At 36.8% G+C, this 12,491-nt stretch overlaps 2 protein-coding genes across 2 annotated transcripts in view; both read right to left on the bottom strand.

The window, feature by feature from the left end:
• The window catches only part of LOC107710887 (serine/threonine-protein kinase NLK2-like), a 19,689-nt gene extending 14,897 nt beyond the window's left edge, over positions 1-4,792 (bottom strand). Inside the window, exons 1-4 of the mRNA XM_016515748.1 lie at positions 4,547-4,792; positions 2,678-2,986; positions 2,252-2,381; positions 2,037-2,092 (exon numbers count right to left, since the gene is read on the bottom strand). Of these exons, the coding sequence (XP_016371234.1) occupies positions 2,037-2,092; positions 2,252-2,381; positions 2,678-2,985 (494 nt within the window). The 5' untranslated portion in view covers position 2,986; positions 4,547-4,792. The remainder of the gene's footprint in view (positions 1-2,036; positions 2,093-2,251; positions 2,382-2,677; positions 2,987-4,546) is intronic.
• Positions 4,793-9,566: 4,774 nt separating this feature from the next.
• maza (MYC-associated zinc finger protein a (purine-binding transcription factor)) overlaps positions 9,567-12,491 on the bottom strand; it is a 19,474-nt gene continuing 16,549 nt past the window's right edge. Inside the window, exon 9 of the mRNA XM_016515746.1 lies at positions 9,567-10,687. The gene's annotated coding sequence lies outside the window, so the exon portion shown is untranslated. The remainder of the gene's footprint in view (positions 10,688-12,491) is intronic.

Raw genomic sequence — 12,491 nt, 5'->3', positions numbered from 1 at the left:
TTCTGTCTGGGAACATTTCAGTTGCGTTGCTGTCTATGGAGGGTCACAGAGCTCTCAGATTCCATCAAAAATATCTTAATTTGTGTTCCGAAGATGAACGAAAGTCTTACGGGTTTGGAACGACATAAGGGTGAGTAATTAATGACATAATTTTCATTTTGGGGTGAACTAACCCTTTAATTTTGGACCTTAGATGCAAACCAGGACATTCACAACAAATTAATAAGCGCAAAAACAGCTTCACATTATACTAAAGTTAATATTATAAAGACTCCAAAAGTCATTCTAAATAATGACATAATTTTCATTTTGGGGTGAACTAACCCTTTAATTTTGGACCTTAGATGCAAACCAGGACATTCACAACAAATTAATAAGCGCAAAAACAGCTTCACATTATACTAAAGTTAATATTATAAAGACTCCAAAAGTTTCACATTCTAAATTCTGAGCCAGTGCAAAACAGCCAATACATACAAACATACATACATTCAATATTAATACACCAAGTTGCTCTGCAAACTGCAATCAACTACACTCTTTACACTGTATTTTCCCTTGTCTTCACATTTTTGTCATGTTCTGGTCTGCCACTTTCCCACTGATAATGTAAAGCACAATACTTATAGACGTGCAAATACAGCTACTGTACTGCGGTTTAACGTTTTTACCAGATCAGATGATATATACCAGGGATCCTCAAATCTGGCCCACGAGATCCATTTTCCTGCAGAGAGCATTTTTCAGTTTTTCTTTTTTAATAAATTTGCAAAAATGTCAACAATTCTGTGTTTTTCTGTCAATATGGGGTGATGTGTGTACATTAATGAGGAAAAAAAATTAACTTAAATGATTTTAGCAAATGGCTGCAATATAACAAAGAGTGAAAAATTTAAGGGGGTCTGAATACTTTCCGTACCCACTGTATACTGTCAAACACTCCTAATGGAAACAAACCAACTACTCCAAGGGACAGTTAACCCAAAATTAAAGATCTGTCATTATTTACTCACCTTCAAGTTGTTCCAAACCTGTATGATTGTCTTTCTTCCACAAAAGAAGATATTTTGAAAAATGAGGGTAACCAAACAGTAGCCGGTAGTCATTGATTTCTATAGTATTTTTCCCCCATACTAAGGAAGTCAATGGCTACTGGCAACTGTTTGGTTACCATCATTCCTCAAAATATCTTCTTTTGTGGCAGAAAGACAATCATACAGGTTTGGAACAACTTTCTTCAGATGAACACAAACTAAGATAATCCACCTCTGAAGACATTGATTCATCAACTGGGGTCATATGGATTACCATTGCGTTAACTTGTGTGGTTTATGAATCTTTGGAGGTCCCATACACTTGCATTATATGGACTCATAAAGATTTTATTTCCCCCCCCCAAAAAAAAAAAATTATTTTATATGATTATTTTTCTAAAAAAAACAAAGAAAGAAAGTCAGTCATACATCTTAGGCCCGGTTTACACTAGTGCGTTTTTGTTTTAAAACAGCGTTTTAAAATGAAAATGATCCTCGTTTTCACTGCATTTCAGAAACGATCTCCGTCCACACTATACAACCAAAAACGCATGTCACATGACCATTCATGTAGGTACAACAATGAGCATGATGTTATTGTTTATATGGTTGTCAAGGATACGCAGAGCGAATGTGGGCAGCCACACCATCGTTTTCAAAATTCTCCATTTTGGTCCATTTACACTGAAACGCAACCTCAGAGTTTTCAAACTAAAACGGGGTCTGCAGCGTTTTCGAAAGTCTCCCGTTTTTGAGGGTCGAAAACGCTGGAGTAGTGTAAACAACAGGCAAAATCGTAGCAAAAGTTAAGCTTTTTAAAACGAAAATGCACTAGTGTAAACGTAGCCTTAGACAGCATGAGTAAATGATGAGAAAATTTGGATTTTTAGGTGGAACATCCCTTAAATCCCCTTAGTACTGAGGCATGAATAGAATAAAAAAATAAAGTTAAAAAGTATCAGAGGGGAACAACTTGAGGTGAAATGTGAGCCTGAAGGATACATCTCCTCAAAGCAGTCGATTTGTGGAGGTTGGAGAATGTCAAGGGCAGACAGCACCTGCCAAAGCGAATTCCCATCATTACAAAAAAACATGCAATCAAGTTCCAAAACTCTGAAAACACACACACTTTTTATCTCAATATACCGATTCTTTCATTTTATGCCCACCCACCCATACATGCATGCGTGCTTCCCTTTTCCATCTGCAAAACTTACATTGTCATGTTTAAAGAAACACAGCATCCGGAGTTCCCTGAACACACGTTTGCAGGAGACCAGGTTCTGGAAGACATTCGGCATTTTCTTCAGAGCCACCTTACGTCCATCCCGAGGGTCCGTCACAGACCTATCAATGCAAAAGGACAGCCAGAGTGTGTAATATTTAACACAACTGACCAAACTTTGGGTTTAGTAAAATTTGAATTAAACTTTAAAACATATTGAAATGGAAAATAAATATTTTACAATATTACTGTTCTTACCGCATTTATAATCAAATAAATGTTGCCTTGGTGAGCATCAGAGACTTCTTTCAAAAATATCTTCTAAAAATCTTACAGATCCCAAACTTTTAAACGGTAGTGTAACTACATGACAGATGGTCATCATGAATCAGTATGCTGGGATGACAGGAGGACTTACCAGACCACTCCAAACGCACCATAACCGATAGGCCGATCAGGCTCCATTTCAGCAGGACTTGGAACCTCACTTGCTGGGTTACTGTGAGGTTGCGGGATGGCCGCCCCTCCGCCTGTGCTGCCCCCGAGAGACGCCGGGTGCCTGGGAGTCCCAGCAGGTGCGTTGGGTCCGGTCGGATTTGGTGTAGCGCTGAGGCCCGTTGAGGTAGTGCCAGTCGTGGTGTTGACACAAAAATACTTGTGGCCTAACTCTGATCCAGGGAACAAGTTACCACACACTGTTGGCCGAGAGGATCCATGGAAAGCCATCCTACATCAAAACAAACACAGGTGAGGAAATGTCATTAAAGTGATTGTCCACCCAAAAATGACAATGCTGTCAGCATTTGAAGATAGCTCAGTTCGCGCTGATTTCTATAGTATTTTTGTCCATACAATGGTCAATGAGAACCGAAACGGTTTAGTTTCGGTTTAGAAAAAAAAAGTCATACAGATCTTGAGTGACATGAAGGGTAATAAATCATGACAATTTTCATTGTTGGGTGAACTATCCCTTTAAATTGATTATCTGCAGTTCAAAAGTAGTTTAATAAAACCATACATTTCTAAATTTTGAGACTTGTACCAAACTGACGGCAAATCCCCACAAAATGTTCATGGAATACAAAATTAATAAAACAGGCATTATCCACTGAAAATCTTCACATTCATTGAAACTCATGAATATCATTTAAATGCCAATAGACACTTTGCAATGTAGGTTCTCATGCATGTCATAACCAAACTTCAAATCTGAATATGTGGGATGTAAAATGACATTCAAAATCTGCTCCACAGTTTCCAGTGAATTATGCCTTTTATTTTTGCTTGCTCCTCACAAAGTTATCATATGACTTCAGAAGACTTGGGAATATAGCTTAGAAACAGCTTTTGTCATTTTGGGGGCTTAACATTCTTGGTCACTATAAACGTTAATTGACATTTTATATAATATACGTTTAAACGTATGTATTAAATGGAACTATGTAAATGTTTCGACAATGTTTGAACAGTCGTGATGGCACTACAGTAATCTGTTAAGGTGAAGACTTCCTCAACAGTTAACGAGTACAAAAAGAATTAGGTTACAACTATAAAGGAACAATAAACAAAGTATTGAACCTAAACATATAGGTACATATTAGGAAATACAAACAAGTTGTTGAGCCCATGTTCAGTTCCTGCAGCCGCATTACAACAATGCAGCTCACTCAGAAACATTACTAGACCAAATGCATGCCAAAGGTTGATGTACTTTTATCATGTTCTCGGTCGGTGGTCAGACAGCACATTTATCTGGAATATCAGTGAGAACAGCCAGCAAAAAAACATGTGCTTGCAACTCGTCTGGAAAGTTTCACATCAGTCTTGTTCCTCATCTTTGTTCGCAAGCTGCTCTTTCCTCTCTCTCTATATATATCCAAGCTAACAAGCTACCCTGCAATGACAACTCGTTACAAGGCTAATATTTAAGCTGCTATAAGCCCTTCCACATACCACAGCGGTCTGCCTACATATATCTCAATCTTCTAAATTTTTTGTTTAGTTTTATAGAATTTCAAGCCAGTTAACTCTTAATAATAATGTAACTTACGCGACCTCACCAGCTGTTACCTCCGGCTAGCTAGCTAATTAATCTGCTCCGTGACCTATATATGATGTTTATATGCACAAATGATCCATTTCAGAGCGAAAATAATAACAAAGTGAATAGAATCCAACCTAATGCACATAGCCAATGAAACGTGAGCTGTAACTCTTGACAAAGGCCGATAATGTAGGTTTGATGGCTACAGATGTTTGTAAAGTTAGCTTTAGCACAGCGGCTAACCTCTCGGAGCTGATGGCAGCGGCGGCGGAGCTCAGATCTTCATGACGGATGCTGGCGGATCGCAGCGCTCTCCCTGCATTCCTACTCGCTTTGAATCCTTCTGCTGCAGCTGATTCCAAACCTGAGCTGTCTCGCTGTGTTCCTCTCTCTCTGGTCTGGGAATCAGCTGTTGGAAGTAGCGGTAGTGAGGGAGAAGGAGGAGTTGAAAGAGGGGGATGGAGTGAAAGAAAGAAAGAAAGAAAGAGGGATGAGTGTGTGGGGGAGGGGAGGACCACCGGTGTAAACAATGCGAGGGACGCGGTTTAACCGCTCACTGTCTTGTGCTAATAATACACGCACGGTGCCTTACAGGAATAGGGTACAAATCAACTACAGAACCTGAAACTTTTACAAATGAAGGTTTTTTTTGTTGTTAAAAGGGGGTGGGGGTGCAATAAGGTCTCATTTCTCATAATAATTTTATAAATTAAAAATTATTTTAAAAATGTTTTGTTTTTTTTTACAGTAAATTGCATAACAGTTCTATGCAATTTCTTAATATTTATTCTTAAAACCCTAATATGTACATTTACATTCAGCGTCTTAGACCAGCGTCTTTATCCAAAGCGACTTACAATGAGAATAGAAGCAATCAAACCAACAAAAGAGCAATATTATGTAAGTGCTGTGACAAGTACACATAGCAAGGGTTTAAAAAAAATTTAATAAAATGAAAACAAGTAGATAGAATAGAAATAGAATAGCGAGTGCTAGTGATAGAGGGCCAGGTGAGACATGTCTTCAGCTGTTTCTTGAAGATGGCTAAGGAGCTGCTCGGATCGAGTTGGGCAGGTCATTCCACTAGCAGGGAACAGTTAAGGTAAAAGTCCATGAAAGTGATTATATAAATATTACTATATTATATAAATACTATTTTATATATCATATTTATTAATATCTCCACCAATTAGGCAAAAGCTTAGGCTTTATTGTATTTCATTGTTTTGCACAACAATGCTGCAATTGTAAAAATATTTGTCATGCCAATAAACCACCATAAAACTAAAAACTGAAGCTATGTATCAGAAATATTATGACCTATGATATTGCTAGTCTGAAAGGTCAAGACCTCTGAAGTGGGACAGGCATTTGATGTGTTTTAAACATGCTATGTTAATGTCATATCGTTTGTATGTAACACATTTAATAGTTAAATACACTTAGATAAAAAAAAAACAATTTTTTAAATATTTATTTTAATTTAAAAAAATGTAGGATTTGTGAAATATGTAATGTTACACCATTATGTACTATATTCACAGAAAAGTGTCATCCCATTCTCTTTCAAAAGAATCACTTTTCAATTTCTAACACTATAGCAACTGTGTGTATCAACTGCAGAAAAGCACCAGGTAATTTCACATACACATGATATCCCAATAAAGCAAGGTGCATGTTCATAATACAGAGATTATTTAGGATAAGAGCAAAGCGACACCAACACATATTGGCGTTAAACAAGCATCAACACAAACAGAACTGGAAACATAGGTTACAGATCTTATGCAACATAGTCAACATTATTACATCTGTTTAACGTCTTTAGTTAAAAAAAAAAAGATCAAGATCAATGAGAAAAATATCAAAGGAGGCATTGAACAGTAGATGCTTTTTTAGTACTTATGTATACTACATACATTACAAATATAAATATTTTGTCCTTGTGACCATGTTTAAACCCTTTTACAATCCTTCGCAGGGAATGAGTGGAAATGGCACTACATTTCATCCCCTCAAATGTTCATGTTCTGTGGAGGCGTCATTTATGTCAAGATCATTTATGATGGATTGATCTCTTACAACAGAGTAAATTTTAAAAAATGCATCTCTTCTGGACTTCAAGATCATGTAGATATGAGCCGCACCATAACCGATAGGCCGATCAGGCTCCATTTCAGCAGGACTTGGAACCTCACTTGCTGGGTTACTGTGAGGTTGCGGGATGGCCGCCCCTCCGCCTGTGCTGCCCCCGAGAGACGCCGGGTGCCTGGGAGTCCCAGCAGGTGCGTTGGGTCCGGTCGGATTTGGTGTAGCGCTGAGGCCCGTTGAGGTAGTGCCAGTCGTGGTGTTGACACAAAAATACTTGTGGCCTAACTCTGATCCAGGGAACAAGTTACCACACACTGTTGGCCGAGAGGATCCATGGAAAGCCATCCTACATCAAAACAAACACAGGTGAGGAAATGTCATTAAAGTGATTGTCCACCCAAAAATGACAATGCTGTCAGCATTTGAAGATAGCTCAGTTCGCGCTGATTTCTATAGTATTTTTGTCCATACAATGGTCAATGAGAACCGAAACGGTTTAGTTTCGGTTTAGAAAAAAAAAGTCATACAGATCTTGAGTGACATGAAGGGTAATAAATCATGACAATTTTCATTGTTGGGTGAACTATCCCTTTAAATTGATTATCTGCAGTTCAAAAGTAGTTTAATAAAACCATACATTTCTAAATTTTGAGACTTGTACCAAACTGACGGCAAATCCCCACAAAATGTTCATGGAATACAAAATTAATAAAACAGGCATTATCCACTGAAAATCTTCACATTCATTGAAACTCATGAATATCATTTAAATGCCAATAGACACTTTGCAATGTAGGTTCTCATGCATGTCATAACCAAACTTCAAATCTGAATATGTGGGATGTAAAATGACATTCAAAATCTGCTCCACAGTTTCCAGTGAATTATGCCTTTTATTTTTGCTTGCTCCTCACAAAGTTATCATATGACTTCAGAAGACTTGGGAATATAGCTTAGAAACAGCTTTTGTCATTTTGGGGGCTTAACATTCTTGGTCACTATAAACGTTAATTGACATTTTATATAATATACGTTTAAACGAATGGAACTAATGGAACTATGTAAATGTTTCGACAATGTTTGAACAGTCGTGATGGCACTACAGTAATCTAAGACTTCCTCGTGATAGCACTATGGTAATTTGTTAAGGTGAAGACTTCCCCAACAGTTAACCAGTCCAAAAAGAATTAGGTATAAATAAATAACAAAATATTGAACCTAAACATAGGTAAATATTAGGAAATACAAGTTGTTGAGCCAGTGTTTACTTCCTGCAGCCGCATTGCAACAGTGCAGCTCACTCAGAAACATTACTAGACCAAATGCATGCCAAAGGTTGATGTACTTTAATCATGTGCTCGGTCGGTGGTCTGACAGCACATTTCTGTTATATCAGTGTGAATAGCCTGCAAAAACTTGTGCTTGCAGCACGTCTGGAAAGTTCACATCAGTCTTGTTCCTCATCTTTGTTCGCAAGCTGCTCTTTCCTCTCTCTCTATATATATCCAAGCTAACAAGCTACCCTGCAATGACAACTCGTTACAAGGCTAATATTTAAGCTGCTATAAGCCCTTCCACATACCACAGCGGTCTGCCTACATATATCTCAATCTTCTACATTTTTTGTTTAGTTTTATAGAATTTCAAGCCAGTTAACTCTTAATAACAATGTAACTTACGCGACCTCACCAGCTGTTACCTCCGGCTAGCTAGCTAATTAATCTGCTCCGTGACCTATATATGATGTTTATATGCACAAATGATCCATTTCAGAGCGAAAATAATAACAAAGTGAATAGAATCCAACCTAATGCACATAGCCAATGAAACGTGAGCTGTAACTCTTGACAAAGGCCGATAATGTAGGTTTGATGGCTACAGATGTTTGTAAAGTTAGCTTTAGCACAGCGGCTAACCTCTCGGAGCTGATGGCAGCGGCGGCGGAGCTCAGATCTTCATGACGGATGCTGGCGGATCGCAGCGCTCTCCCTGCATTCCTACTCGCTTTGAATCCTTCTGCTGCAGCTGATTCCAAACCTGAGCTGTCTCGCTGTGTTCCTCTCTCTCTGGTCTGGGAATCAGCTGTTGGAAGTAGCGGTAGTGAGGGAGAAGGAGGAGTTGAAAGAGGGGGATGGAGTGAAAGAAAGAAAGAAAGAAAGAGGGATGAGTGTGTGGGGGAGGGGAGGACCACCGGTGTAAACAATGCGAGGGACGCGGTTTAACCGCTCACTGTCTTGTGCTAATAATACACGCACGGTGCCTTACAGGAATAGGGTACAAATCAACTACAGAACCTGAAACTTTTACAAATGAAGGTTTTTTTTGTTGTTAAAAGGGGGTGGGGGTGCAATAAGGTCTCATTTCTCATAATAATTTTATAAATTAAAAATTATTTTAAAAATGTTTTGTTTTTTTTTACAGTAAATTGCATAACAGTTCTATGCAATTTCTTAATATTTATTCTTAAAACCCTAATATGTACATTTACATTCAGCGTCTTAGACCAGCGTCTTTATCCAAAGCGACTTACAATGAGAATAGAAGCAATCAAACCAACAAAAGAGCAATATTATGTAAGTGCTGTGACAAGTACACATAGCAAGGGTTTAAAAAAAATTTAATAAAATGAAAACAAGTAGATAGAATAGAAATAGAATAGCGAGTGCTAGTGATAGAGGGCCAGGTGAGACATGTCTTCAGCTGTTTCTTGAAGATGGCTAAGGAGCTGCTCGGATCGAGTTGGGCAGGTCATTCCACTAGCAGGGAACAGTTAAGGTAAAAGTCCATGAAAGTGATTATATAAATATTACTATATTATATAAATACTATTTTATATATCATATTTATTAATATCTCCACCAATTAGGCAAAAGCTTAGGCTTTATTGTATTTCATTGTTTTGCACAACAATGCTGCAATTGTAAAAATATTTGTCATGCCAATAAACCACCATAAAACTAAAAACTGAAGCTATGTATCAGAAATATTATGACCTATGATATTGCTAGTCTGAAAGGTCAAGACCTCTGAAGTGGGACAGGCATTTGATGTGTTTTAAACATGCTATGTTAATGTCATATCGTTTGTATGTAACACATTTAATAGTTAAATACACTTAGATAAAAAAAAAACAATTTTTTAAATATTTATTTTAATTTAAAAAAATGTAGGATTTGTGAAATATGTAATGTTACACCATTATGTACTATATTCACAGAAAAGTGTCATCCCATTCTCTTTCAAAAGAATCACTTTTCAATTTCTAACACTATAGCAACTGTGTGTATCAACTGCAGAAAAGCACCAGGTAATTTCACATACACATGATATCCCAATAAAGCAAGGTGCATGTTCATAATACAGAGATTATTTAGGATAAGAGCAAAGCGACACCAACACATATTGGCGTTAAACAAGCATCAACACAAACAGAACTGGAAACATAGGTTACAGATCTTATGCAACATAGTCAACATTATTACATCTGTTTAACGTCTTTAGTTAAAAAAAAAAAGATCAAGATCAATGAGAAAAATATCAAAGGAGGCATTGAACAGTAGATGCTTTTTTAGTACTTATGTATACTACATACATTACAAATATAAATATTTTGTCCTTGTGACCATGTTTAAACCCTTTTACAATCCTTCGCAGGGAATGAGTGGAAATGGCACTACATTTCATCCCCTCAAATGTTCATGTTCTGTGGAGGCGTCATTTATGTCAAGATCATTTATGATGGATTGATCTCTTACAACAGAGTAAATTTTAAAAAATGCATCTCTTCTGGACTTCAAGATCATGTAGATATGAGCCATTATTTTATAAGGAAAGGTCGGGAGGCATCATGTGTCAATTCCTCTCAGTGTTCTACATTCCTCAACACTGGATTTTTTTTAAAATAATGAACTGGGACAGCACTTATTAACAGCCTACAGTTAAAACCAGTGATCTCTCCAATGGGACTCTGCGAGGAAATGTACTGACACCCAAACCAGTCGTCCATCAGACCTTCCTAGACTCTTCTTCTAAACCCTTTCAGTCTGTATCCATCAGACCAGATCAAAGCGTACGAGGGAAAAGGAATCCAGTGAGACTTGCTGCTCTGCCTGCACAGAAAATATGTGAGCGTGAAACAGGGTGATGTTTCTTGAGTTCATTCAAAAGTCACACTTATTTTGAGGAGAGTCATTCAGTTCTTGCTCAGTCCCGGCAAGATTTGAGGTGGATGAGAGGGGTGGGTTAACGGGTAGGTTTCCATGGTAATATTTGAGTTGGCATTTCCATGGCAGCCTGGAGTGAGAAAACATTGTTTGGTTTGGTAATGTTATTTTGCATACACACCCATTAATAAACAAATTGCATCTAGAAGATGGACAATACTATTACAAAAAGATATTATTACTTAATAATAGGACTGGGTAATGTTGATAAAAAGACCAATAAATAAATAAATATCTGAACATTTATGTATTTGCTCTGCAGTGGCTTAAAGGAACACTCCACTATTTTTGAAAATAGGCTCATTTTCCAACTCCCCTAGAGTTAAACAGTTGAGTTTTACCATTTTCGAATCCATTCAGCCGATCTCCGGGTCTGGCGGTAGCACTTTTAGCTTAGCTTAGCATAGATCATTGAATCTGATTAGACCGTTAGCATCTCGCTCAAAAATGACCAAAGAGATTCTATATTTTCCTATTTAAAACTTGACTCTTCTGTAGTTGCATCGTGTACCAAGACCGACGGAAAATGAAAAGTTGTGATTTTCTAGGCCGATATGGCTAGGAACTACACTCTCATTCCGGCGTAATAATCAAGGAACTTTGCGCAATGATATTACGCAGCGCCTGAAAATAGGCTTATTGGAAGTTACCTAGCTGGGGACTATGTTCAGGCGCTGCGCTAGAAAATCGCAACTGCACCCATGGTACGGCAGCAAAGTTCCTTGATTATTACATCGGTCTTAGTACACGATGTAACTACAGAATAGTCAAGGTTTAAATAGGAAAAATATAGAAACTCTTTGGTCATTTTTGACTGAGATGCTAACGGTCTAATCAGATTCAATGATCTATGCTAAGCTAAGCTAAAAGTGCTACCGCCCGACCCGGAAGATCGGCTGAATGGATTCGAAAATGGTAAAACTCAACTGTTTAACTCTAGGGGAGTTGGAAAATGAGCCTATTTTCAAAAATAGTGGAGTGTTCCTTTAACATGTGTTTTACATATTTGTTTAAAAGGTGTTTTTTTTAAACCATGAATATTGTTATCAAGTAGATTTAGAATAGTGAACGCAAAAAGTGAAATACTGTTAAGAAATCAAGAGCATGTTTCTCAATGAAAGATACAAAAAAAATTTTTTTTGAACAATTTTCATTTAAATGAAACGGTAAAATAAAACAGATCGAGCAGTAATATTTACCTATACCACATATTTCAATATATTTTTTCTTAAAACATTTTAAGGTGCTCTACCATTTATTTATTTATTTTTTCCTGAAAGGAATGAATACTTTTATTCTGCAAGGATGCATTAAATTAATCAAAAGTGACAGTAAAGACATTAATAATGTTACAAAAGATTTCTATTCCAAATAAATGCAGTTCTTTTGAACTTTCAAATCACCAAAGAATCCTGAAATAAATAATGTATCACGGATTCCACAAAAATATTAAGCAGCACAGCTATTTTTAACATTGATAATAATAACAAACATCATAAGAATAAATTACATTTTAAAGTATATTAAAATAAAAAAGTATTTTTAATTGTAGTAATATTTCACAATATTACTGTTTTTACTGTATTTTTGTTCAAATAAATGCATCTTAGTTAACATAAGAGATTTCTTTCAAAAACATTCAAAAATCTTACAAACTCCAAGCAACATAAGAAATTCACAGAAATGAAATTAAAGGGGTCATATGATGCTGCTAAAAAGAACATTATTTTGTGTATTTGGTGTAATGAAATGTGTTTATGTGGTTTAAGGTTAAAAAAACACATTATTTTCCACATACTGGACATTATTGTTTCTCCTCTATGCCCCGCCTTTCTGAAACGCATCGATTTTTACAAAGCTCATCGGTCTAAAAA

This window comes from Sinocyclocheilus rhinocerous, unplaced genomic scaffold, assembly GCF_001515625.1.
Source record: "Sinocyclocheilus rhinocerous isolate Xijiao unplaced genomic scaffold, SAMN03320098_v1.1 scaffold1709, whole genome shotgun sequence".
NCBI lineage: Eukaryota > Metazoa > Chordata > Actinopteri > Cypriniformes > Cyprinidae > Sinocyclocheilus > Sinocyclocheilus rhinocerous.
Note: the sequence above shows the minus strand (reverse complement) of the source record. Positions and strands in the feature narration are given on the sequence as shown.